Source organism: Heptranchias perlo, chromosome 17, assembly GCF_035084215.1.
Source record: "Heptranchias perlo isolate sHepPer1 chromosome 17, sHepPer1.hap1, whole genome shotgun sequence".
Taxonomy (NCBI): domain Eukaryota; kingdom Metazoa; phylum Chordata; class Chondrichthyes; order Hexanchiformes; family Hexanchidae; genus Heptranchias; species Heptranchias perlo.
The window spans coordinates 4,923,090-4,948,542 of NC_090341.1; the positions used below are offsets into that span (position 1 = coordinate 4,923,090).

Genomic DNA, 25,453 nt, shown 5'->3' on the forward strand with positions numbered 1-25,453 from the left:
TGCTTTGCTTTCTCCACTCCAGATGTTCTGTGCCAAAGTGATGTATCACATGTTTCCAAATTTATCCCTGGGATACTTGGAACCCCGATTGCTAGCAAGATCACAAAAAGAGGTGGGTTTGCACTAATATTTTCCTTCTCCCAAATGAATAAAGAATTTAATGGATTTGGTTGAGTTTGTGAACTCTTCACCAGCACATCATGGACCAGCAGCAGGCACTCTGACTGCCTCCCTCACTTAATCCAATACATTGAGTCTATTAAGCAGAGGTGCGTTTTCTCTCAACCAAGTTACATCCAAAGCAAATACAGGAGCAGCAGTTGGCCATTCGGCCCATCGAGCCTGCCCCGCCCATTTTGTTGGCCGTAACAGCTCTTAATCATTTTAATCCCAAATCCCTGCCTTCTCTCCACATCCCGTAGTACCCTTACTTCCTAAACAAGTATCTCTCTCCCTTTTAAACATCTCAGTTGATTCTATATCTATGGGCGTCTGGAATAGTAAACTCCACATTTCCACAACCCTTTGTGTGAAGGTTTTCCTGCATTCGCTTTTAATTTGCTCAACTTAAATTCTAATTCTAAATTTATGGGAACTTGTTCTGGATTTTCTGTAAAAGAGTTGTTCCTATTTACCCTGTCAATTCACTTCATTATTTTAAGCACCTCATTCAGATTACCCTTTAACCTCGAAGAAATATAACCCAAATTCATCTAATCTCTCATTATTGTTCTTTCATCCCAGGAAGTATTCTCATGAAGCCTGAGTAGACTTCCTTAGGGGCAGAAGAAGATGGAGTAGGCTGTGAATTAGCTGCACTGACCTCAGTGCCCAAATTCCCAACTGGCTTTCCTGCCATGCAATGGTCTACATCAGGAGTGCTAAATTGTACAATTTATCCCGATATTCAAAACAAGCTCCACTTAATGCTCTGTATAAATGCAGTGCACTTTCCTGCTTTTATATTCTATACCTCTTGTAAAGCCCAGCACTCCATAAGCCCTATTTGATTGTTTTTTGCAGCTAAGAGTTAGCTTTTAATGTCATAGGTACCTGGAGCCCTAAATCTCTTTGTTCATCTACCTGCCAACCAAAGGATGTCCCTTTTATCCCAACTTTCTACCTTCTATCTCCCAACCACTTTCTCAACCATGCCATGATGTTGCTTCCAATTTCACGTGATCATAATTACATGCAGAACCATATCAAAATCCTTCTCAAAATAAGACCATAAAACCATAAGAGATAGGAGCAGGATAGGCCATTTGGCCCCTCGAGCCTGCTCCGCCATTCAATGAGATCATGGCTGATCTGATTTTTACCTCAACTCCACTTTCCCGCCTTTTCCCCATATCCTTTGTCTCCCTTGCTGAACAAAAATTTGTCTAACTCAGCCTTGAATGTATTCAATGACTCAGCCTCCACAGCTTTTTCGGGTAAAGAATTCCAAAGATTCATGACCCTCTGGGAGAAGAAATTCCTCCTCATTTCCGTCTTAAATGGGCGACCCCTTATTCTGAGACTATGCCCCCTAGTTTTAGATTCCCCCATGAGGGGTAACATCCTCTCAGCATCTACCCTATCGAGCCCCCTCAGAATCTTGTATGTTTCAATAAGATCTCCTCTCATTCTTCTAAACTCCAATGAGTATAGACCCAACCTGTTCAATCTTTCCTCATAAGACAACCCTTCCATACCCGGAATCAACCCAGTGAACCTTCTCGAAACTGCCTCCAATGCAAGTATGTCCTTCCTTAAATAAGGGTACCAGAACTGTACGCAGTACGCCAGGTGTGGTCTCCCCAGCACCCTGTACAGTTGTAGCATGACTTACCTGCTTTTATACTCCATCCCCCTGGAAATAAAGGCCAATATTCCGTTTGCCTTCCGGATTACTTGCTGCACCTGTATGTTGACTTTTTGTGTTTCATGTATGAGGACACCCAGATCCCTCTGTGCCGCAACATTTTGTAGTATTTCTCCATTGAAATAATATTTTCCTTTTTTATTTTTCCTCCCAAAGTGGACGACTTCAGATTTTCCCACATTATATTCCATCTGCCAAATTTTTGCCCATTCACTTAACCTGTCAATATCCCTTTGCAGACACTTTGGGCCCAATATTAGGAGGGCGGTGGGTTCGCAGCGGGGGGTCTACTGGGCGCATGGGTAACGCTCCCAGTGAAATCGGGGTGCTCCGCACACAATCACAGGCTAATTGAAGCCACTTACCTTTGCTTCCGGGTTTCGCGTTGGAAAGCTGCGCAGCGGGCGGGCTGTGCATGCGCAGCATAGGCTGTCAGCTGGAGGAGCCTTATTTAAAGGGGCAGTCCTCCACTGAGTGATGCTGCAGAAAATAGGAAAAATTACAGCATGGAGCAGCCCAGGGGGAAGGCTGCTCCCAGGTTTAACGATGCCTCACTCCAGGTCTCATTAGATGGGGCGAGAAGGAGGGGGAGGACAGAGATCTTCCCCCCGGCGGGTGGGAGGAAGTGGCCTGCCTCTGCCACCAAGAAGGCCTGGCTCGAGGTGGCAGAGGAGGTCACCTGCACCACCAACATATCGCGCACCTGCATACAGTGCAGGAGGCGCTTCAATGACCTAAATAGGTCAGCCGAAGTGAGTACACTTACTCATTCCCCTACACTCCGTCTGCCACATCACCGCCTCCACCCCACATCTCCTTCTGCACAGCCAACACTACTCTGTCACATCACCCCTCACACCCACTCAAAGCTCATCCTCATCTTACCTGCACTTACTCACCTTGCCAGTACTCATCCCACCACTACCACTCAACCCAATCCTCATACAATCTCATGGCTCTATCTCATACTCACCCTCTCGTGCATCTCTTTCACCGTCAGCCTCACTCAACCTGCCATGACCTGTGCTGCAGCCACAGGGCATGAATCACATATGTGCAGTAGGAAGCGTAAGGCAAACGTGTCGTGAGCATGCAGGGGATGCACAAGGGTGTTTGAGGGTTTGTCATGGTTTTTACTTATATTTAATTTCTGATCAACTCACATTACATATATTGTCACCGCTACTGCCACGTCTTTGCGAATCTTGTCTGGTTTGTGCAATAATGCCCTTTCCTGAGGATCAAAATGAAGACCCACAACTGATGCCACCCATTGTGTCACTGAAGAGTGGGTGTAGGTGTATTTGCAGGGCTCTTTTGTGTAGACGACTGAGCGACATCGGCGATGTCCCTGGTGGCACCCTGGAAGGATGCGGAGGAGAAGTTGTTGAGGGCAGTGGTGACTTTGACAGCGACAGGTAAGAAGATGGTGCTCGGGCCAGCCGGGAGCAGCTCGGCATGAAGGTGGCTGCAGATGTCCACGACTACATTTCGAGTAACTCTGAGCCTCCGTGTGCACTGCTGCTCAGAGAGGTCCAGGAAGATAGATGAGGGCTGTGCAGTAGACGTGGTCCACATGGACTTCAGCAAAGCATTTGACAAGGTACCGCATGGTAGGTTGTTACATAAGGTTAAATCTCATGGGATCCAAGGTGAGGTAGCCAATTGGATACAAAATTGGCTTGACGACAGAAGACAGAGGGTGGTTGTCGAGGGTTGTTTTTCAAACTGGATGCCTGTGTCCAGCGGTGTGCCTCAGGGATCGGTGCTGGGTCCGCTGTTATTTGTTATTTATATTAATGATTTGGATGAGAATTTAGGAGGCATGGTTAGTAAGTTTGCAGATGACACCAAGATTGGTGGCATTGTGGACAGTGAAGAAGGTTATCTAGGATTGCAACGGGATCTTGATAAATTGGGCCAGTGGGCCGATGAATGGCAGATGGAGTTTAATTTAGATAAATGTGAGGTGATGCATTTTGGTAGATCGAATCGGGCCAGGACCTACTCCGTTAATGGTAGGGCGTTGGGGAGAGTTATAGAACAAAGAGATCTAGGAGTACAGATTCATAGCTCCTTGAAAGTGGAGTCACAGGTGGATAGGGTGGTGAAGAAGGCATTCAGCATGCTTGGTTTCATTGGTCAGAACATTGAATGCAGGAGTTGGGATGTCTTGTTGAAGTTGTACAGGGCATTGGTGAGGCCACACTTGGAGTACTGTGTACAGTTCTGGTCACCCGATTATAGAAAGGATATTATTAAACTAGAAAGAGTGCAGAAAAGATTTACTAGGATGCTACCGGGACTTGATGGTTTGACTTACAGGGAGAGGTTAGACAGACTGGGACTTTTTTCCCTGGAGAGTAGGAGGTTAAGGGGTGATCTTATAGAAGTCTATAAAATAATGAGGGGCATAGATAAGGTCGATAGTCAAAATCTTTTCCCAAAGGTAGGGGAGTCTATAACGAGGGGGCACAGATTTAAGGTGAGAGGGGAGAGATACAAAAGGATCCAGAGGGGCAATTGTTTCACTCAAAGGGTGGTGAGTGTCTGGAACGAGCTGCCAGAGGCAGTAGTAGAGGCAGGTACAATTTTGTCTTTTAAAAAGCATTTGGACAGTTACATGGGTAAGATGGGTATAGAGGGATATGGGCCAAGTGCAGGCAATTGGGACTAGCTTAGTGGTATAAACTGGGCGACATGGACATGTTGGGCCGAAGGGCCTGTTTCCATGTTGTAACTTCTATGATTCTATGATTCTATGATTCTATGATTCTATGAAGCTGAGCCTCGGTCTGTAGACCCTGTGGCGAGGGTAGTGCCTTCTGTGACGCATCTCTCTCTGCGGTTGCCCTCCTTTCTGCTGTGCAGGTGGATGTGTCACAGCACTGTGTTGTGGGGCTCCACATGTCAGAGGTGGACGGCGAGGCTGGTGATGCTGTTCGTTCGCTGAAGAGGTCATGACTGCAGCTACGGCGGCCCCCATCCAGAAGATGTACATTTGAGGGGGTCCGCAAGGTAGGTAAATGTGTCTGGACACCGGGGTAAGTGTGCAAGTTGGTGAATTTTATTGTTAGGAGGAGGGTGGTGGAGGCCAAACTTTGTCCAAAGTGACAGAGTGGCCTCCTGCAATGAGTTAGGGTCTCTCCCCCCCACCTGTCAAATGGAGCTTTCCAGCTGCCACAGGCTGATGGCTGCAACACGTCCATTTAAACTGGGGGTGTTTCCCCCAGTACGGGAAACAGTCCCAGTTGACCTGAAAATCCCACCCCTCCTAAAATATCAGGTCAATCAGGTCTGTAAACGACCTGAAGTACCTGGTTAATTACTTCAAGTGGCACCCCGCCAGCTTTAATTGCCGGCGGGAGTCCCACATGGGGGGGCTGCGCGCGCATGTGAGCGCGTCACTGGGGAACCCGGAAGTGGGCGGGTTGGAGCCGGGCTCCGGACCTGCCCCGGGAATCCCCGATTTTCGCAGCCCCCCCGCCACGAACGCACCCGCTCGGGGGTGCGAAAATTGAGCCCTTTGTGTCCTCATCGCAACTTGCTTTTCCACCTATCTTTGTATCATCAGCAAATTTGGCCACAAGACACTCTGTTCCTTCATCCAAGTCATTGATATATATTGTAAATAGTTGAGGCCCCAGCACTGAACCCTGCGGCACCCCCCTAGTTACAGATTGCCATTTTGAAAATGGCCCTTTTATCCCGACTCTTTGGGCTCGAATTTAGCAGGCCTGCGGGTTCCCAGCGGGTGGTCCTCCGGGAGCGTGGAAAATGTGGACGGCTAATCGTGTGCGTCCCCCACGCGATCGCGGGATAATTGACCTGATTAAGCCCTGCTTCCGGGTTCTCCGCTCCCCAGCTGCGTGCCGGCCGGCTGCGCATGCGCAGTACCGTCGACGCGATGTAGGAGCTCCACTTAAAGGGGCAGTCTCCCAAAGCCCCTCCTGCTGCAATCAAGAGGTTTGAGACGATGGCTCAGCAAAGGGGAAAGGCTGCGCCCCGTTTTTCAGACCTGGCACTGCAGCTGATGCTGGAGGGCGTGAGGTGGAGGAGGGAAACGCTCTTCCCAGAAGATGGACGCAAGTTCCCTGCCGCCGCCACCAGGAAGGCATGGGCAGAGGTGGCGGCGGAGGTGAGCAGCAGGGGCAACACCCCAAGGACTTGGGAGCAGTGCCGCAAGCGCTTCAATGACCTGACTAGGTCTGGCAAGGTGAGTACACCAACGCACCCTCCCACATCCCGTCCCCACCATCACGCCAAGCAGATCACAACCCCTCCTGCACAGCCACCACTGCGCTCCATCAGCAATCCTCACAGCCACTCATTCACCATCCTCGCCGTGCACGCAAGTACCCACCGTCCCTGACCCCACCCGAACACTACCACACACCCCAATCCCCATGCAATGGGATGGGCACGTGGCCCACGCATCCTCCCATCCATCCGCGCCACGCTCAACCCAACCACACCGATGCTCGATGCGTCTCACGATGCAATACGCACCCACTCACACATCTGTGTTTTGCCTTCACAGGAGAAGAGAAGCAAGAACGATCGGGAAAGGGCACGCACCGGAGGTGGGCCGCCGCAAGTGGTGGAGCTCACCGACGCCGAGGTGGAGGCGCTCGTCCTCGCCTGCACGCGACATTGCCTGTCGGTGGCTGATGGCGAGTGTGTCGCTGCCGAAACGGCCGGTAAGGGAAAGCTGACACTCAACACCCATGATCGCGAGTTACCGTATCATCACCTGCCATCAGGCGCACTGTCAAGTTGGTCCACATGCCTCAAAGTGCCCTCTGTTCTCTTGCAGGTCCGTCTGTGTGTGAAGCGATCGTGGAGGGTGATTCCTCAGAGGACATGGCGGTCTCTGAGGGTGCATCGTCACATCAGAGCCAACCATCCACCAGCGCAGAGACACGCACCTCGGTGGGTCCCCCTTGCCAACTAGTTGGGGTAGCACTTGGTGATTCACCGCGCACGAGTGAGCATGAGCAGACCCTGGTGGCAGGGGCAGCCGCGGAGGGTCTGCGTCGGTGGGAGCACTCATCTCCAGGCTCTGCTCAGCCGGACCCAGATGCTGAACCCAGGGGGCCACCAGTGAAAAGGAGAGTCGTCGAGGGGCACCAGCTAATTGCTGAGGTACTGGGAGAGGTGCCGCGCGCATTGTCCACAATAGCGCAGGCGATGGAGGAGTCCAACTCCTGCATGCGGGCATTGGTGGCGCAGGCACAGGAGGGTACCGGCGACACAGTGTCGCGGGTAGGTGCGGGACTGTCTGCGGTGGAGGACAGGCTGGCCTCCCTCGAGCGTCACGCACAGCTCCAGATCGAGTCCTTGCAGGCCCTGACAACGTCTGTACGGATTCAGGGTGAGCAACATTCCGCCGCCATCAACAGGCTGATGGATACACTAGGGGTGGCCTTGCAAGGCCTCACACATGCCATCCAAACTGCCGTCCAGCAGGGTGGAAGGGGTGATGTGGGCCGAGGCCAAGAGAGGGATGATGGTGACCGGGGACATGGAAGCGGGGACGCTTCTCAAGGCGCCCCCACGTCCCACCCGTCGCCCACCTCTCAACCAGTACCCGCAATGGTGCCTCCTCTCCAGGTGGCCGAGTCTGCCCCTGCCCCGGTGCAGGAGGAGCAGTCTGTGGAGGTGCCGTCACGGGCACCGAAACCCAGGGGCCGTCCGCCAAAAGCATCTACCCGGTCAAGGCAAGAACACGAGCAACCTGCCACTACCTCTGCTGGAGCCACAGGGGTAGCACCACGTAGGGGTTCCCGGAAAAGAATTGCAAAGGCGTTATAATCACAAAGGGAATACACCAGGGTGTTTATTAATTTGTACATTTTTTTTTATATAATGTCACATTGGAGATATTAAATACTCTATTCTCACCACTCCTGCCACCTCTCGTCCATTCTTCCGCGGCCTGTGCAATAGGTGCGTTCCGTGGAGGCCATCATGACGGCGAACACCTGCTGCCACCCATTGGGCACACTGCTGTGGGTGCAGGATTACTGGCAACACTCTTCAGTGGAGGGGGCTGGTATGGCCGCTCGCATGTGCAGGTGAGGAGATGCGAGCGCCTCGCAGTGTCTGACTCTAGGAGAACCGTTGACGTATGAGTGCCTCCCTGGCCCGGCGACCATCCCGGTGAGTCGTGGTTCGGCGCATGGGTCGTCCACTATCCTCTGGCGCCTCCTCCTCCTCCTCCTCCTACTCCTCCTCGCCCTCGCCTTCCTCAATGTGGGTGGCGGGTGTGGATGGGGCCTCTTCCAGCGGCACCCCTCTCTGTTGGGCCATGTTGTGCAGGGCACAGCAGACAACTATGATTCGTCCCATTCTGAATGGTGTGTATTGCAGCGCTCCCCCAGAACGATCAAGGCACCTGAAGCGCATCTTGAGAAGCCCTATGGTCTGCTCAATTGTAGACCTGGTAGCAGTGTGGCTGTCATTGTACCGACGCTCCGGCTCGGTGATGGGGTTCCTCAGAGGTGTCATGAGCCACGTGTGTAGGGGCTACCCCTTGTCGCCGAGGAGCCAGCCGTTGCCGGCGTTGGGTGCCTGCAGGATGGGCGGGACGGCGGACTCCCTGAGGACGAAGGCATCATGGCAGCTGCCGGGGTATCTGGCGCACACGTGTAGGAATCTCTGGCGGTGGTCACAGATGAGCTGGGCGTTCATGGAGTGATACCCCTTCCTGTTGATGAACAGCCCTGGCTCATGCGGAGGTGCCCGTATTGCGATGTGGGTGCAGTCGATTACACCCTGCACCCGTGGGAAGCCGGCCATGGCATGGAATCCAACCGCCCTCTCCATCTGGCTGCGCTCGTCCATGGCGAAGTTGATGTAGTGCGAGGCCCTGCGGAACAACCCATCGGTGACCTGCCTTATGCACTTGTGTGCAGAGGACTGACAGACCCCGGTGATGTCCCCGGTGGCACCCTGGAAGGAACCGGATGCGAAGAAGTTGAGGGCAGTGGTGACTTTGACGGCGACAGGTAAGAAGATGCTGCTTGGTCCATCAGGGAGCAGCTCGTCGTTAAGGAGGCTGCAGATGTCGGCGACTACCTGGCGATTGACTCTGAGCCGACGTATGCACTGCTCCTCGGAGAGGTCCATGAAGCTGAGCCTCGCTCTGTACACCCTGTGCGGAGGGTAGTGCCTCCTGCGACGCATCTCTCTCTGCGGTTGCCCTCCCTCCTGCTGTGCAGGTGGGTGTGCCACCGCACCGTGTTGGGGGGCCCCACGTCTCCGAGGCGGACGGCGTGGACTGCGAGGCTGCTGGGGCTGGTCATCCTGTTCGTCCTCCGACGATGTCAACGCACCACCCATCTGGCAGGTGTTGGTCTGAGGGGTTGTGCAGGGTAGGTGGGTGGTTCCTCGGACTGGGGCTGCGGTTTCGTGTCGGTCTGTCCTCTGGCTTGGCGGGGGGTGTGGAGGGCAGGGGTTGCCCTATGTGACGCGATGGCCTCCTGCGTGGGTGAGGGCTCTCCCCCGTGGAGCGCACCTTGGCACCTGCCACAGGCTGCTGGCTGCAACACGCCTGGTTGGAGAGGGACTGTTTCCCCCAGTGTGTGAAACTCACTGCCTTGAACCTAAAATCCCACACTTCCTCTTTTGACAGCTGCTTCAGCTCATTAACTGACCACAACGAGCAAGGTAAGTACTCTCAAGTGGAACCCCGCTGGCTTTAATTGCCTGCGGGATTCCCACCAGCGAGGCTTGCGCGCGCAGCCCCGCACGTCAGCGCAGTACCCGGAAGTGGCCGGGATTTCGTCGCGATCCGGTCACGTGACCGGATATCGGGATTTTCGGGGCCGCCCCGCTGGGAACCTGCCGGAATCACGATCCCAAAATCGAGCCCTTTGTTTTCTGTTAGTTAGCCAATCCTCTATCCATGCCAGTATATTACCCCCAACACCATGAGCTCTTATCTTGTGCAGTAATCTTTTATGTGGCATCTTATCGAATGCCTTTTGGAAATCCAAACATACTGCATCCATTGGTTCCTCTTTATCCACCCTGTCTGTTACTTCCTCAAAGAACTCTAATAAATTTGTCAGACACGATTTCCCCTTCATAAAACCATGTTGACTCTCCTTGATTGTATTATGAGCCTCCAAATGTCCTGCTACTACTTCCTTAATAATGGATTCTAGCATTTTCCCAATGACAGATGTTAAGCTAACTGGTCTATAGTTACCTGCTTTCTGTCTCACTCCCTTCTTGAATAGGGGTGTTACGTTTGCGGTTTTCCAATCTGCTGGGACCTTTCCAGAATCTAGTGAATTCTGGAAGATTACAACCAATGCATCCACTATCTCTGTAGCCACTTCCTTTAAGACCCTTGGATGCAAGCCATCAGGTCCAGGGGACTTGTTAGCCTTTAGACCCATTAGTTTACCTAGTACTTTTTCTCTAGTGATAGTGATTGTTTTTAGTTCCTCCCTCCCCTTTGCCCCTTGATTTTCTATTATTATTGGTATGTTATTAGTGTCTTCTACTGTGAAGACAGATACAAAATATCTGTTCAATTCCACTGCCATTTCCTTGTTTTCCATTATTATTTCCCCAGTCTCATCCTCTAAGGGACCAGTGTTTATTTTAGCTACCCTCTTCCTTTTTATATACTTGTAGAAGCTTTTACTGTCAGTTTTTATATTTCTTGCTAGTTTACTCTCCTAATTTATTTTCTCCCTCTTTATTATTCTTTTAGTCATCCTTTGCTGGTTTTTAAAGTTTTCCCAATCTTCGGACTTACCAGTAATTTTAGCCATGTTGTACGCTTTTTCTTTTAACCTGATACCATCCTTTACTTCCTTAGTTAGCCATGGTTGGTTCACCCTTTTTGTGGAGTCTTTCCTTCTAACGGATATATTTTTGTTGCGAGTCATAACATATCTTTTTAAATGTTTGCCACTGCTTATCCACCATCATAACCATCTAATCTGTTTACCCAGTCCACTTTAGCCAATTCCGCCCTCATTCTTTTATAATTGCCCTTATTTAAGTTTAATACAGTAGTTTCAGACCCAAGATCCTCGCTCTCAAACTGGATGTGAAATTCTATCATGTTATGATCACTGCTTCCTAAGAGGTCCTTTACTTTGAGATCATTAATTAATCCTGTTTCGTTACCCATTACCAGATCCAAAATGGCCTGTTCCCTGGTTGGTTCCCCGACGTATTGGTCTAAGAAACAGTCCCCTAATACATTCTGTGAACTCCTCCTCAGGGCTATTTTTGCCAATTTGATTTGTCCAATCCATGTGAAAGTTAAAATCGCCCATGATTATTGCATTACCTTTTTTACAAGCCCCCCTTATTTCCTGATTATTATTTAGCCCTACAGTGTAGCTTCTGTTTGGGGGCCTATATACTACTCCCACCAGTGATTTCTTTCCCTTGCTATTTCTTACCTCCACCCAAATTGATTCGACATCTTGATCTTCTGAGCCAAGGTCATTTCTCACTATTATACCAATTTCATCCTTTATTAACAGAGCTACCCCACCACCTTTACCTTTTTTCCTATCTTTCCGAAATGTTAAATAATCCTGAATATTTAGCTCCCAACCTTGGTAACCTTGCAACCACGTCTCTGTAATGGCCACGAGATCATACCCATTTGTTTCTATTTATGCCGTCAATTCATTTATCTTATTACAAATGCTGCGCGCATTCAGATAAAGAACCTTTAATTTTGTCTTTTTACCATTCTTTCCTACCCCGGCCCCATTTGCTTGTGCACTCTTATGTTTGTACGCTCTGTCCCTTCCTGACACATTCTGTTTATCATTACCCCCATCACTTTCCTGTGCTACTTCCTTGTCTTTTCTCTTTATCAATCTAAACTTCGCCCCACCTGAACCCTCCCCCCCCTTTATTTAGTTTAAAGCCTTCTCTACCACCCTAGTTATTCAGTTTATCAGAACACTGGTCCCAGCATGGTTCAGGTGAAGCCCATCCCAACAGAACAGCTCCCTCTTTCCCCATTTCTGGTGCCATTGCCCCATGAATCGAAACCCACTTCTCCCACACCAATCTTTAAGCCACGTATTCATCTCTCTGATCTGATTTACCCTGTGCCAATTTGCTCGTGGCTCAGGTAATAATTCGGAGATTATCACCTTTGTGGTTCTGCTTTTTAATTTAGTCCCTTGCTGCTCAAACTCCCTCAGCAGAACCTCTTTCTTAGTCCTACCTATGTCGTTGGTACCTATATGGACCATGACAACTGGATCCTCCCCCTCCCACTCCAAGTTTCTCTTCAGCCCTGAGGAGATGTCCTTAACCCTGGCACCGGGTAAGCAACACAGCCTTCGGGACTCTCGCTCTTGGCTGTAGAGAACAGTGTCTATTCCTCTAACTATACTGTCGCCTACTACAACCACATTCCTTTTTACTCCCCCCACTTGAATGGCACCCTGAACCACAGTGCCGTGGCCAGTTTGCACATCCTCCCTGCAGTCCCTGCACTCGTCCACAAGGGCTGCAAAAACCTGCAAAATCATTGCATTAAGGCATCGATTGATTCTCAATCTGTCAAGGAGCTGTGTTAGGTTAGTTAAACATGATGTACCCTTCATAAGACCTTGCTGACTCTCCCTAATCAACTGATACCTTCCCTAGTGTTCTCTTATTCTGTCCCTCATGATGGATTCTAGCAATTATCCTACTACTGACCTGTAGTTATTTGATTTGTCTCTTCCTCCTTTTCAGAATAAGGATGTCACATTTGCTATTTTCCAATCCTTTGAATCTAATGAGCTTTGGAAGATTGCAACTAATGCATCCCCAATTTCCTCACCCATTTCTTTCAATATCCTCGAGTGGACACCATCTGGGCCTGGAGATGTCCGGAGATTCAATCCCATTATTTTATCCATTCCAGTATTTCTGTTTCTAATATTCCCTGTAATTTTATCCCCTTTATTAATCTCTAGCCTCCTCTGTGGTATTGTATCCTCCTCCTCCACTGCGAAGACCAAAGCAAACTATCCTTCCAAGTCCAATACTTTGCTTTCTGACCCTTCTATCTCCCCTCCAAGCCGAATTGTGAACTCGGTCATATGGCCATTATTTCTTAGATGGTCACCAACTACTGCTGATTCATTACTCATAACTAAATCGAGTATTGCCTGCTCCTTTGCGTTGAATTGAAGACATGCTGATTTAGGACACTAAAGAACAAGTTTTGTGCCATCCATTTCAGTGGACGGAAGATAGTGGGCAGTGTGCCCGCAGTTATCCAATATGAAGTACGCAGCCTCCCAAAATTTATCTTTATGTGTTTCTTAAACCCACATATAAAAATGCAATATAGTGAATCCTGTGCAAACGGACACCTCCAAAAAAGGGACACCTGCAAAAAAGGGACACTCATTGACAGTCCCAAATAATTTACATTGTAAAATATACAAACTGCACCTTGAACCAATGGGCACTCGCAAATTATGAAAAACGGACAATATGCCAAGTCCGTTTACACCTTGAAACACAGGACGTACAGGTAAGTAACTCCGAGGCGGCAGTGGGTAGAAAGAAAACGGCTTGTGTGTAACGGAGATCTCTTTACCCAGCATCCATAGTGGCAGAGAAACCGCTCTTTCTCTGGGATTGAATGCTTGCAGGGCTCCATTGTAGGGATAGAGCGGTTTCTCTACCACTATGGATGCTGGGTAAAGAACTCCCCATTACCCAAAAGCCAGGCACTCTATGGGGCAATATCAAATCTCACTGGGGGAGTTGGGAATCGGGGGTTCTGAAATCACAGGGGTGGGGTGGGGGGGTAGCTACCTGAAATCGTGGGGAGGGCTCAAAAGTTGCGGGGAGAGGAAGACTGGGGAATGGAGGCTGGGGAGAGAGATGGAGAGAATGATTTCCCCTCTTCGCCTGGTCACGGGTGGCCTCCTGGTTATTGGAACTTCTCACACAACAGCTGCTGGTGCGAAATACACAACTACAGGGGACCCAACCTTTATGAGGTACAGTAAATCCAATAATATTTGTAGAAGTCATGTGAGCAGATGTCATGTGATCCGATGTCATGTGATCTGCATCACGTGATCTGACACCACATGATTAGATGTATTGTGGTCAGAACACCATGTGATCAAACTTCCAGGAGTGCCTCCAACCAGAGTTGGCAACCCTACTTTACCAATGCATCAGGTACTGATGAGCTGCTAATAGCCCCCAGCACTTCAAACATTAGCAGCTGCTGCACACGGAGGGAGGGGGGTCCCAGACAGTGGTCTACTGGACATTAATCCCCCTCTGAATTTGGCTGGGATCGCCCAGGCACTCCGGCCCTACAGTAGCCACCTTGCCCTGTGCAGGCTGTCAACGTTGCCGATCTCAGGATCAGGACATCCCTCCTTCAATGGAAAAGGACCCTGGGATGGCAATGAACTGGGAAACCCAACAAACAGAAAATGAACTGAAAGCACATCCCACAGGGCTCCAGAATTAGGCATGATCCCAGGAGAGGGTGAAAAAAAGGAAGGAACGCTGCAGGAGATATAGCCAATCCCGGGATAATTGGCTTATCCAATTTACTGCACATACAATGACCATTTTGAAATAAAGGACACCTGATGCAAGTCCCTTAGGTGTCCCTAATTTACAGGCTTCACTACTGTATTTATTCAAGTTTTGGGCAATGTTCAATATGATCAAGTGTTTAGATATGTGTGAAACCAATTCTACAGAGGGCGGTTAAGATTCAGTGGTCGAAAATAATCAGTTGCCAGTGCGAAGCATGCCTTGTTACAGACTCCAACTGGCCTGACAAAAATACAGCTTTTGTGAAGAAACGACCCCAATTCCTTCCTGCAAACCTTTCCCCTCTGCCCCTCCCGCCCCCCCCCCCCAAAAAAAAGTAATTGGTGTTCTCCTCACTTGTTCTCTTGGGCTCACACCAACTGCAGCCAAAGTCTCAGGGCCGCTAGCAAGCCTGGCTAATGCTTCTCAGCCAAGCCCACTCGGGCCTGTCCTCCACCAGGGGGAGATCTGCTGGGGCGGGAGGGGAGGGCGGCAACCCCCAGCTGTTGCCCTCTGCTTGGTGCTTGCTCAGAACGACGTGACTGAGATAGGGAACTCAGGCGCACGAGGAAAAAGGGGGCTCCATGTTGACCATTGGGTCGTGTCATACGTCGCACTCAATTTGCGTAGTTTTCATCAGGGGTCGACTTTTTTTTTTAGTCACAGCTGTGGCTCGGTGCGTTGCATTCTATGTCCCTGAGACAGAAGGTCATGGGTTCAAGCCCCACTCCAGAGGCTTGAGCACAAAATCTGAGCTGACACTCCTTTGCAAAGCACCTTGGGGTGATTTTGTACTTTGAAACCATGGCACAGCCACGATGGGCTGAATGGCCTCCTTCGGTGCTGTACCATACTATGGTACGATGAAAAGTGCAAACTAAATGTTGAAGTTGTCGTTACATTCCAGTTTGATAATTGGGTAGTTGAGAGTTGTAAGCACAAATAAACAGCAATGGCATCTGCTGAAAAAAGTGTGTAATTCCTAGTCATGCTGCCGATTAACATAATTTTGTTTTGTCATGTAATGCTATAGCTCTCATTTAGTGACCGACACACCATAACAAAAGTCAAATTCTGCTCTCTAATGTGATCTGCCTATTTTCCACAACGGGGGTCATAAGGTCTGGGGATAGATGTTGAGATGGGGGTTGGAGGGAGGAGAGATTAACAACTACAGTACACGATTAGGCATCGTCTCCTAGGCGATGTCCTTTATGTTGATGCCTAGTCAAAGGTCAATCAGTGAAAGGTTATTACTGAAGATGTTGATCGTGTGATGGCTGCTCACTCTAACGAGCAAAACTGGACCCACCGCATTATCCACAATTTTCCATTCATTACTGTAAACAAGACGAACATTAACCCTTCGCGTACAGTACCCTTTCCGGAGCTTAAATGTGTATCTCATTATATAGCAGCCATGAATTGAGTTGGAGAAATACTTAGATGTAAGAATGGATACTCGTGTCCTTGTTTAGAAGTAAGGACAGGATCCTCCTATACGTGCGTCATATTCTCTCTCAGGTTTCCCTTCTAACGAAGCAAATTCATCCAAAATAATGGATCCAGCAGCACCGTCCTGTACATTTCTATCAGCTCCTGCTGTCAATCGGTGCTCCACTCGACAGCACCTCCCAAATCCACCACCTCCTGAACCCAGAAGGACAAGGGCAGCAGGTGCATGGGAACATCATCACCTCCAAGTTCCCCTCCAAGTCACACACCACCCTGACTCAGACACGTATAGGCCGTTCCTTCATCGTCGCTGGGTCAAAATTCTGGAACTCCCGACCTAACAGCACTGTGGGAGCGCCTTCAACACACAGGACTGCAATGGTTCATGAAGCAGGCCCACCACCAACCATCTCGAGGGCAACGAGGGATGGACAATAAACGCCGGCCTTGCCAGCGACGCCCACATCCTGAAAATGAATTTTAAAAACTCTTCCAGCATGTTTGGATGGCAACTTTTCCTCCTAACTTCAGTCCAAGCTCCCCACTGCTGATATAAAATCAGAGACAGTCCAGCAGGATAGATACAGGGCGAGGATCGAAGGGCAAGGCCCACCGTGCTGGACACCACCACTGTATCACCAACGTTGAGAAGAGTAGGAGAGAAGACAAGGTACATCAGGAAGCAGTGAATAGGTGACACCAGGCTCGAGTTTTAAAAGTCCATGATTGCCCAAAATTTCCTTCCTGCCATCTGGAGTAGTAACGAAGATTCTGTAGTTTACGGCAACTGAGCTTGTTAAAAGGGGACTTGCCGCTAAATTCCACAGCTTAGAGTGTCCCAGAGAACGTGGGTAGTTAGTGTCTGTCCAGAGCTAGAGTTATAGCAACAAAAGGAACAGGAAGGTGTAGAAAGTGAACCTCTAGACTCGACTATTCCACTGCTCTTCTTGCTGGCTTCCATACTGTACCCTCCATAAACTTCAACTTATTCAAAACTTACTGCCCATATCCTATCTCGCACCAAGTCCCATTCGTCCATCAATCATGTCCTCATTGACCAACTTTGGCCTCTGGGCCCCCAACTCCTCAAATTTAAAATGTTCTTGTCTTTTAATACCTTTATGGCCTTTCCTCCCTTTATTTCTGTAACCTCCTTCAGCCCTACAGTCCCCTCCTGAACTCTCTGTTCTAATAACTCCAGCCTCTTGTGCATCTGCCCTCCCTTCACCCCATCATTAGTGGCCATGCCTTCAGCTGGCTAGGTCACACTCTCTGAAATTCCATCCCTAAATGCCTCTGCCTCTCTCTCCTCCTTTAAGCAGCTCCTTAAAACTCACCTCTTTAGCAAGTTTTCGGTCATCCCCACCCCTCCCAAACTCTCCTTTTACTTGTGTTTGTTTTTCCCTGTGAAGCACTTGTCACATTGTGTTCTATGTTGAAGATCCTATATTAGTTCAAGTTGTTGTTGAAATTAAAGAAAGTGTAAGTCAGGACTCTGGGGAAACAGGGACAGATGGAAGGTGTGGCACAGAAAATGGGAAAACTTGTTGTCCTGTTGGGAAAGGGCTGCACATGGCACAGACCATCATATGGGTTCCTAAGACAAGTGACCATGAATGTCAAGCCCATCAGTTAGTACATGTCTTCACATGAGAAGGCAGGACAAGTAGTAGCACACAATTCCATAAATCTATCAACATTGTACTGTGAATGATTGTGTGCACAAACTCGGCATGCTACTAACACGCAGGACTGCCTAACTGTACTACTGTCCCATTCCAGAGACCTTAACACAAAATCCAGGCGGACACTCCAGCGCAGTACTAAAGGAATGCTGCACTGTTGGAGGTGTCGTCTTTTGGATGAGAGGTTAAACGGAGACCCCGTCTGCCCTCTCAGGTGGACGTTATTTCGATAAAGAGAATGGAAGTTCTCCCCGGTGTCCTGTCCAACATTTATCCTTCAACCATCATCACTAAAACAGATTATCTGGTCCTTATCACATTGCTGTTTGTAGGACCTTGCTGTGCACAAATTGGCTGGCGCCTTTCCCACATTGCAATAGTGACTACACTTCAAAAGTACTTCATTGGCTGTAAAGCGCTTTAGGACATCCTGAGGGCATGAAAGGTGCTGCATAAATGCAAGTCTTTCTTTTTACTAAACCTGCTATTATCATTGTAATGTTCAGTTTGAGAGCTGAAGTAAGAATATTCTTGACTTCAGGCTATTCTTTGAATGCAAGTGATGCTGAGGCAAAGATCAGTAGAAGCCTAAGCAGACTAGCGACCCCCAATTTTAGGTTGCAAAAGTTATATTATTAATTATTCTCTCTATGTTTTGTTCTGTAGTAACTCCACCCAACTGCATAAGGTTTGGCAAAAAGGGCAAATGAAAACTGCAAATATCCTTTTTGTACTATATGTTCCATCCAAGCATGTAATACTCGCATGCTACATCAATTTTTAAAATTACTTACAGCGCAAAGGAGTGAACATCGTGAAGATACCTTAGATATACCGGAGCCTTTGAAAAATAGTCTAACCTCAGAGGCACAAATGAATTATATTTTCTCTATAATACTCTCGTCCCCAAAAGGCCGTGGATGCGGGGGGGGGGCAATTGAAACGTTCCAGACTGGGATCGATAGATTTTTGTTGGATAAGAGAACAAGGGATATGGATCAAAGGTGGGTAAATGGGGTTGAGGTACAGATCAGCCAGAATCAGAGGAAAGAAGAGTTCTGGGGGGCAGGGTGTTGGGAGGGGGAGGGGTGGGGGTGTGAGGCTGAAGGAGATTACAGAGATAGGGAGTGGTGAGGCCACAAAGCAATTTAAACACGAGGATGAGAATTTTAAATTTGAGGTGCTGGGGACTAGGACGGTTTGTATTAAACGGTAATATTTATCGTATCTGCCTCAGGACCGGTTTGGTTCAGTTAAACTTGCCTCCGTTCAGAGCCTGGATCAGAGACTTCTCCTCCGAGGTGTCGTAAGGCTGTAGTTAATGGTGCCTGAGGGTGGAGATGAAGCTGAGGCTGAGGCAAAGAGATGGTCTTGGCAAAGTTAAAGCTGGAGTCAATACTGAGGCGTAAGTGTCAAGTCAGGTGAAACTTTTGGGGAGCAAAATGGAGGAGCACTCTATTTGCTTCTCCATTCTTGCCTGCCCAATTCCCAATGTAGTGCCTACATCTTCCCACCTCATGATCCCCCTGCCCGATTTCATTGCTTCATTCCTGATGCTCTCCCCATCCATCCTGCTGGTCTAGATGACTCTCCTACTTTAACTCAATTTCTGTCATGATCAAAGCCCAAGCTTGGCTGCCCAGTGCTTCTTCATTCATCGTGCCTTCTACTCTTGTGCTTCTGCCAAGGCTTCTCAATTTCAAAGAAATGCAAAATTCCCTCTCCCGCTTTGGTTTCTAATGATTCACATTGTTGTTGAGTTCCACTGGTGAAGTCCCAATGTGTGATGTAACATGTTTTGTTCGTTGCAGGTGAGGAAGTACATACTTGACCCTCTCAACTACCATAGCGCTTACAAGATGAAATTCGCTGTTCAGGTGTTACATGCGTTGATCAAGCTCCAGAAAATTATCCCCACCTTATCCTGCCCGATACTGATCTTTCATGGTGATGCGGATAAACTGTGCGACATCAGGGGCTCCATCCTCCTGTTCGAGAAGGCGGCCAGCACAGACAAGACATTGAAGGTGATGCATTTTTCCCTTTTAAAAAGGTGTCCAGGTTACACTGGGAGCTTCTTTACAGGACAGTCGCCCACCGCGAACCCGGATTAGCCCGTTATACATGATGGCCAGTGAGTCTGTGGATCGTGTTAGGGACCCAGTGCTGGCAGCCTCGGGGCCCGCCGCTGATAGCCGACACCAGGCAGCGGGTCAGCACGACCCCGCTCCTCTCCTTCACTCACCTGCAGCCAACTCACAGCCCCGCCCGTACCGTTCACTCATACGGTGTACGCAGAATCCATCCCATTGAATTCTTTACTCATTCACTCCATTCCCCGTTGAAGTTTTGAACAGAAAGCAGCTTAGAAGAGAATTTCTCCCTGAGATAATGCACTGCCTGATTTGTCCTTCAGTTTTTGCTGCTTAGTTCAGCTTCTCCCAATGAACTGTTTAAAAGCGAATACACATTGTGCATGGTCCCGTTCACCCATCACCCCTGTACTAGCTGACCCACTTTGGCCCTCAATTTTAAAATTCTCATCCTTGTGTTCAAATCCCTCCATGGCCTCGCCCCTCCCTATCTCTGTAACCTTCTCCAGCCCTAGAACCCTCCGAAAACTCTGCACTCCTCCAATTCTGGCCTTCAGCTGCCTAAGTCCTCTGGAATTCCCCTCTTAAAGGTCTCTACCTCTCTCTTAATACTTACCTTATTGACCAAGCTTTTGGTCACCTGTCCTAATATCTCCTTATGTGGCTCGGTGTCAAATTTTGTCTGATAACATTCCTGTAAAGCACCTTAGGACATTTTACTACTTTAAAGGTGCTATATAAATGCAAGTTGTTGTTCATGTTAATTTTGTTAAATATATTTTTAAAAACATGCATCAGTTTTTCATGTGTACTTCACTGAGGACAGGTTTCATAGACTAGGCTTGTATTCCCTCAAATATAGGAGATTAAGGTGAGGTGTTTAAGATGATTAAAGGATTTCATAGGATAGAGAGAAACTATTTCCTCTGGTGGGAGAGTCCAGAACAAGGGGGCATAACCTTAAAATTAGAGCTAGGCCATTCAGGGGTGATGTCAGGAAGCACTTCTTCACATAAAGGGTGGTGGAAATCTGGAACTCTCTCCCCCCAGAAGCTGTTGAGGTGGGGGTCAATTGAAAATTTCAAAACTGAGATTGACAGCTTTTTGTTGGGTAAGGGGATTAAGGGTTACGGAACCAAGGTGGGTAAATGGAGTTAAGATACAGATCAGCCATGATCTAATTGAATGGCGGAACAGGCTCGAGGAGCTGAATGGCCTCCTCCTGTTCCTATGTGGCACTCTACACCACCAAGATTCAGTGCCTTCAGCAGGGGAGGGGAGGAAAGTGGGTGATGTTGTGGGGAGGTGGGATGTTGCCTGGAAATAATAATCCACCTCTCCGGCCGATGGAGCTCCTGATCTCAGTCCGATCACTGTGTGGGGAAAGTAGTGAGCGGAGACCAGCCACTCCCTCACGGGGAAGGAGGGAGAAGCATCACCCCCACCTCCTGGCGGGAAATCCAGAGGATCGACGACGGAGGTCTTAATTCCTGGTCTTAATTTTAAAATAAAATTGTTGGACTATAACCTGGTGTTGTAAGATTCCTTACATTTGTCAACCCCAGTCCATCACCGGCATCTCCACATCATTAATTCCTGGAGCAGCAGAGGTGGAAAATTAGGGAGGAACAGTTACAACATTCCCTGAACAAATAGGAGTAATCCATCTCTCTGCCTGCCTCTCGCACACTCCCTCAGCCCTCACCAAGAGGTAGCAAATACTTTTAAATTATTAAATAGTCATTAAATTAACCCAACGCAGGGCCAGTCTCCCACCGACCTGGCAACAAGTATCAGCTTCTGTCGTTATGAGTACTATTAAAACATTCAATTTTCCTGCAGAATTTCTACTGCATGAACCATTTTCTTCCCCATTCATGTAATTTTTTTCTTGTTTAAAATATTAATTGACAGAAGTCACTCCATCCACGTCCCAGTCCAGAGACTTGAGCACATAATTCATGCTGACATTCCAGTGCAGTATTGAGGGAGCGATGCACTGTTGCAGGTGCCATCTTTCAGATGAGACATTAAATTGAGGCCCCATCTGCCCTCTCAGGTGGATGTAAACGATCCCACTGTACTATTTCGAAGAAGATCAGGAAAGTTCTCCTAGCCAATATTTATCCCGCAACCTACACCTAGAACAGATGATCTGGTCATTATTGCATTGCTGTTTGTGGGACCTTGCTGTGCACAAATTGGCTGCCACATTTCCTACATTACAACAGTGATTACACTTCAAAAGTACTACAAAGGTAGTTAAGCGCTTTGGGATGTCCTGCGGTTGCAAAAGATGCTATATAAATGTAAGTTCTTACTTTCTTTCGCCTTTATAACAAAAAATGTACTTCACTGTACATGGAACACGATTGAGATGTATCTGAGGCATGATAATGCACTATGTAAATGCCAGTCTTTCAGTGTTGGTATTTAGTCAGTCGTCCCTTCTGCATTTCTTCCAGATCTTCAAGAAAGCTTTTCACCAGCTCCACTTTGATACGCCAGAAGTCGCTGCCGAGGTGTTCAGACTGATTGGAATGTGGCTGGAGGAGAGGCTACCAAGAGAAGAACTTTGAAAATGGACCATTTACGAAGGAACCAGTTTAATTTATTTGGGGATAAATGTGTTGGGGGAGGAGGGCAGCAAAACCAATTTTAAACCTTCTAATTAACAAAAAAAAAGCTTTTATGTTAAAACAAGTATCTGTTCAGCCACTGTTCCAGAGCATAAATGTAACTCAAGATTAGGTGCCACAGAGCCATTGAAAGCCTTGTGAATAGATTTCTTTCTTTCTTTGCGCACCCATTATGGAGAAACACTTCTCACTATCTCAATCGACTTATCTCTATCCCAATGTACTCACTATCCCCAGCTATCTCTTCTTATCCCAATCCAAGGGACAGCATCATAGTCACAGGGTCCCTCAGGATTACAATTACATGTTAAAATGGACAGTGGATGGATTGGGAGAGCGATAAAGGGCAAGAGTAGGTTCAAATCCAAGGGACGGACACTTCTTAGACCCACTCCTCACACGTGGCAGTCTCTTGTCAGCCAAGCTGCTATAGGAGTATACAGCCCTGACACCAGTGTGTGAGACTGCAGAGCTCTCTCGCACTTTTCACGGGAAGTGGCATCGGTACCAAATGTCACTGAGGAGTTGATCGGCCAGTTGATCTGCTGGATGTGAGTGATGGCGATGACAATGAAAGGGAAGAACGAGGGAAAAAGAGCTGTGCTCCTCTCTTGCCCCTCCCTCCCCTCCCTTCCCCCTCCCTCCCCACACAAAGTCTTTGGAGAATGTCACTCAACCCATGCTTTCTTACTGACAATCAAGATTCACAGAGAATCAGGGGGAACTGTTTGAGTGTGATAAAGATGGATTGTGAGCTATTTCCGCATTGCAAACCAGCGGCCCTGTTTACGGGGACCAATATTCTCTTTGTACAATGTAGATAAGGCCACGGAAATGCAGACAGAATCATGGAATGCAATTGCCAAAACACCAATTAAAACTCCCGCAATCCCACGTAACAAAACTGGGAAAATCAATGGCCCTGGTCTTGGTGCACCTCGTGCCCGAAACACTTCCACATCTTTAAAACTGAGTATCAAACTCACAGGAAAAGCACAGATTTGATTTGTCCCATTGTGCGTCTATGACCCACGTAAGATGTGTACGTCACCGGGATATAGAAGGGAGGGTTTCTGGTCCTTGAAAGTAACACTGACGCAGTTTTTGGATCAGGTTTACACTTTAAAAAATGTTTCGCCACACTTTTACATCAGTTTCTCATTCAGAGGGCCTAGGTTTGAACCCAGGCCTCGACTAAGATTTGAATACCTAACTGCAAGCTCAGTTAGAATAGAATCATACAGCACAGAAGGAGGCCATTCAGCCCATTGTACCAATTAGTCCCATTCCCCTGCTCTATCCCCAATGCCCTGCAAATGTTTCCATTTTAAGTATGTATTAAATTCACTTTTGAAAGTTACTATTGAATCTGCTCCCACCACCCTTTCAGGCAGTGCATTCCAGATCATAACAACTCGCTGCGTAAAAAAATTCTCATCTCCTCCTCTTTTTTTTTTGCCAATTATCTTAAACCTGTGTCCTCTCGTTATTGTCCTTTCTGCCAATGGAAACAGTTTCACCTTATTTACTTTATCAAAACCCTTCATAATTTTGAACACCTCTATTAACCTTCCCCTTAACCTTCTTTGCTCTAAGGAGAATAATCCCAGCTCCTCTAGTCCCTCCAGTCACCACCTAAAGTGTATCACATAGTCGATTATTCAGGGAGTTGATTGGCAACTGACAACATTGAGATGAAAGGCATCTCCAGGGAGGTCCAGCACACAGGCCAATGAGTTACTGTTTTCATGGGATAATGGGCAGAATTTCAGGGCACGTTCCTAAAACTCAGGTGAAAAGCCTGCAATCCCATATAATAAGTAAAGAGGAACGGACTAATTCAATCACTGGGAACCAGTGTCCCCAAACTCTCAATCCCAATAGCCCCAAACTCACATCCATAGTTCCCAAACTGACACTTTCAATGGCCCCAATCTCACACTCCCAATGGCCCCAAACTCATGCCCATAGGTTCCAAACCGACACTCTCAATGCACCCAGTCACATACTCCCAATGGCCCAAAGCTCTCACTCCCATTGGCCCCAAACTCACATCCATAGTTCCAAACTGACACTCTCAATGGCCCCAATCTCACACTCTCAATGGCCCCAAACTAATGCTCCCAATGGCCCCAAACTCACAGTCCTAATGGCCCCAAACTCACACACACAATGGCCCCAAACACACACTCACAATGGCCCCAAACTCACACTCACAATGGCCCCAATCTCATACATACAATGGCCCCAAACACACACACATAATGGCCCCAAACACACACACAAAAACCCCAAACTCACATATATGATGCCCCAATCTCTCACTCACCATGGCCCCAAACTCACACACATAATGGTCCCAACACAGACATAATGGCCCTAAACTCACAAACATGATGGCCCCAATCTCACATTCACCATGGCCCCAAACTCACACTCCCAATGGCCCCACTCACACTCACAATAGCCCCAATCTCACACACACAATGGCCCCAAACTCACACACTCACAATGGCCCCAAACTTACACTCACAATGGCCCCAATCTCACACTCACCATGGCCCCAAACTCACACACATAATGGCCCCAAAAGCACACACATAATGGCCCCAAACTCACACACTCACAATGGCCCCAAACTCACACTCAATAGCCCCAATCTCACACACACAATGGCCCCAAATTCACACACTCACAATGGCCCCAAACTCAGACTCACAATGGCCCCAATCTCACACTCACCATGGCCCCAAACTCACACACATAATGGCCCCAAAAGCACACACATAATGGCCCCAAACTCACACTCCCATTGGCTCCAAACTCACACACACAATGGCCCCACTCTCACACTCCCAATAGTCCCAATCTCACATACACAATGGTCCCAAACTCACACTCACAATAGCCCCAATCTCACACACACAATGGCCGCAAACTCACACACTCACAATGACCCCAAACTCACACTCACAATGGCCCCAAACACACACTCACAATGGCCCCAAACACACACTCACAATGGCCCCAAACTTACACTTCAATGGCCCCAAAGTCACTCACACAATGGCCCCAATCTCATACACACAATGGCCTCAAACACACACACATAATGGCCCCAAACTCACACACATGATGGCTTCAATTTCACGCTCA

The 25,453-nt window shown here is 48.3% G+C and overlaps 1 protein-coding gene across 1 annotated transcript in view; it reads left to right on the forward strand.

Annotated features, from left to right (window-relative positions):
• LOC137334000 (monoglyceride lipase-like) overlaps positions 1 to 23,405 on the forward strand; it is a 60,587-nt gene extending 37,182 nt beyond the window's left edge. Inside the window, exons 5-7 of the mRNA XM_067998391.1 lie at positions 23 to 112; positions 19,377 to 19,592; positions 22,124 to 23,405. Of these exons, the coding sequence (XP_067854492.1) occupies positions 23 to 112; positions 19,377 to 19,592; positions 22,124 to 22,237 (420 nt within the window). The 3' untranslated portion in view covers positions 22,238 to 23,405. The remainder of the gene's footprint in view (positions 1 to 22; positions 113 to 19,376; positions 19,593 to 22,123) is intronic.
• Positions 23,406 to 25,453: the final 2,048 nt, after the last annotated feature.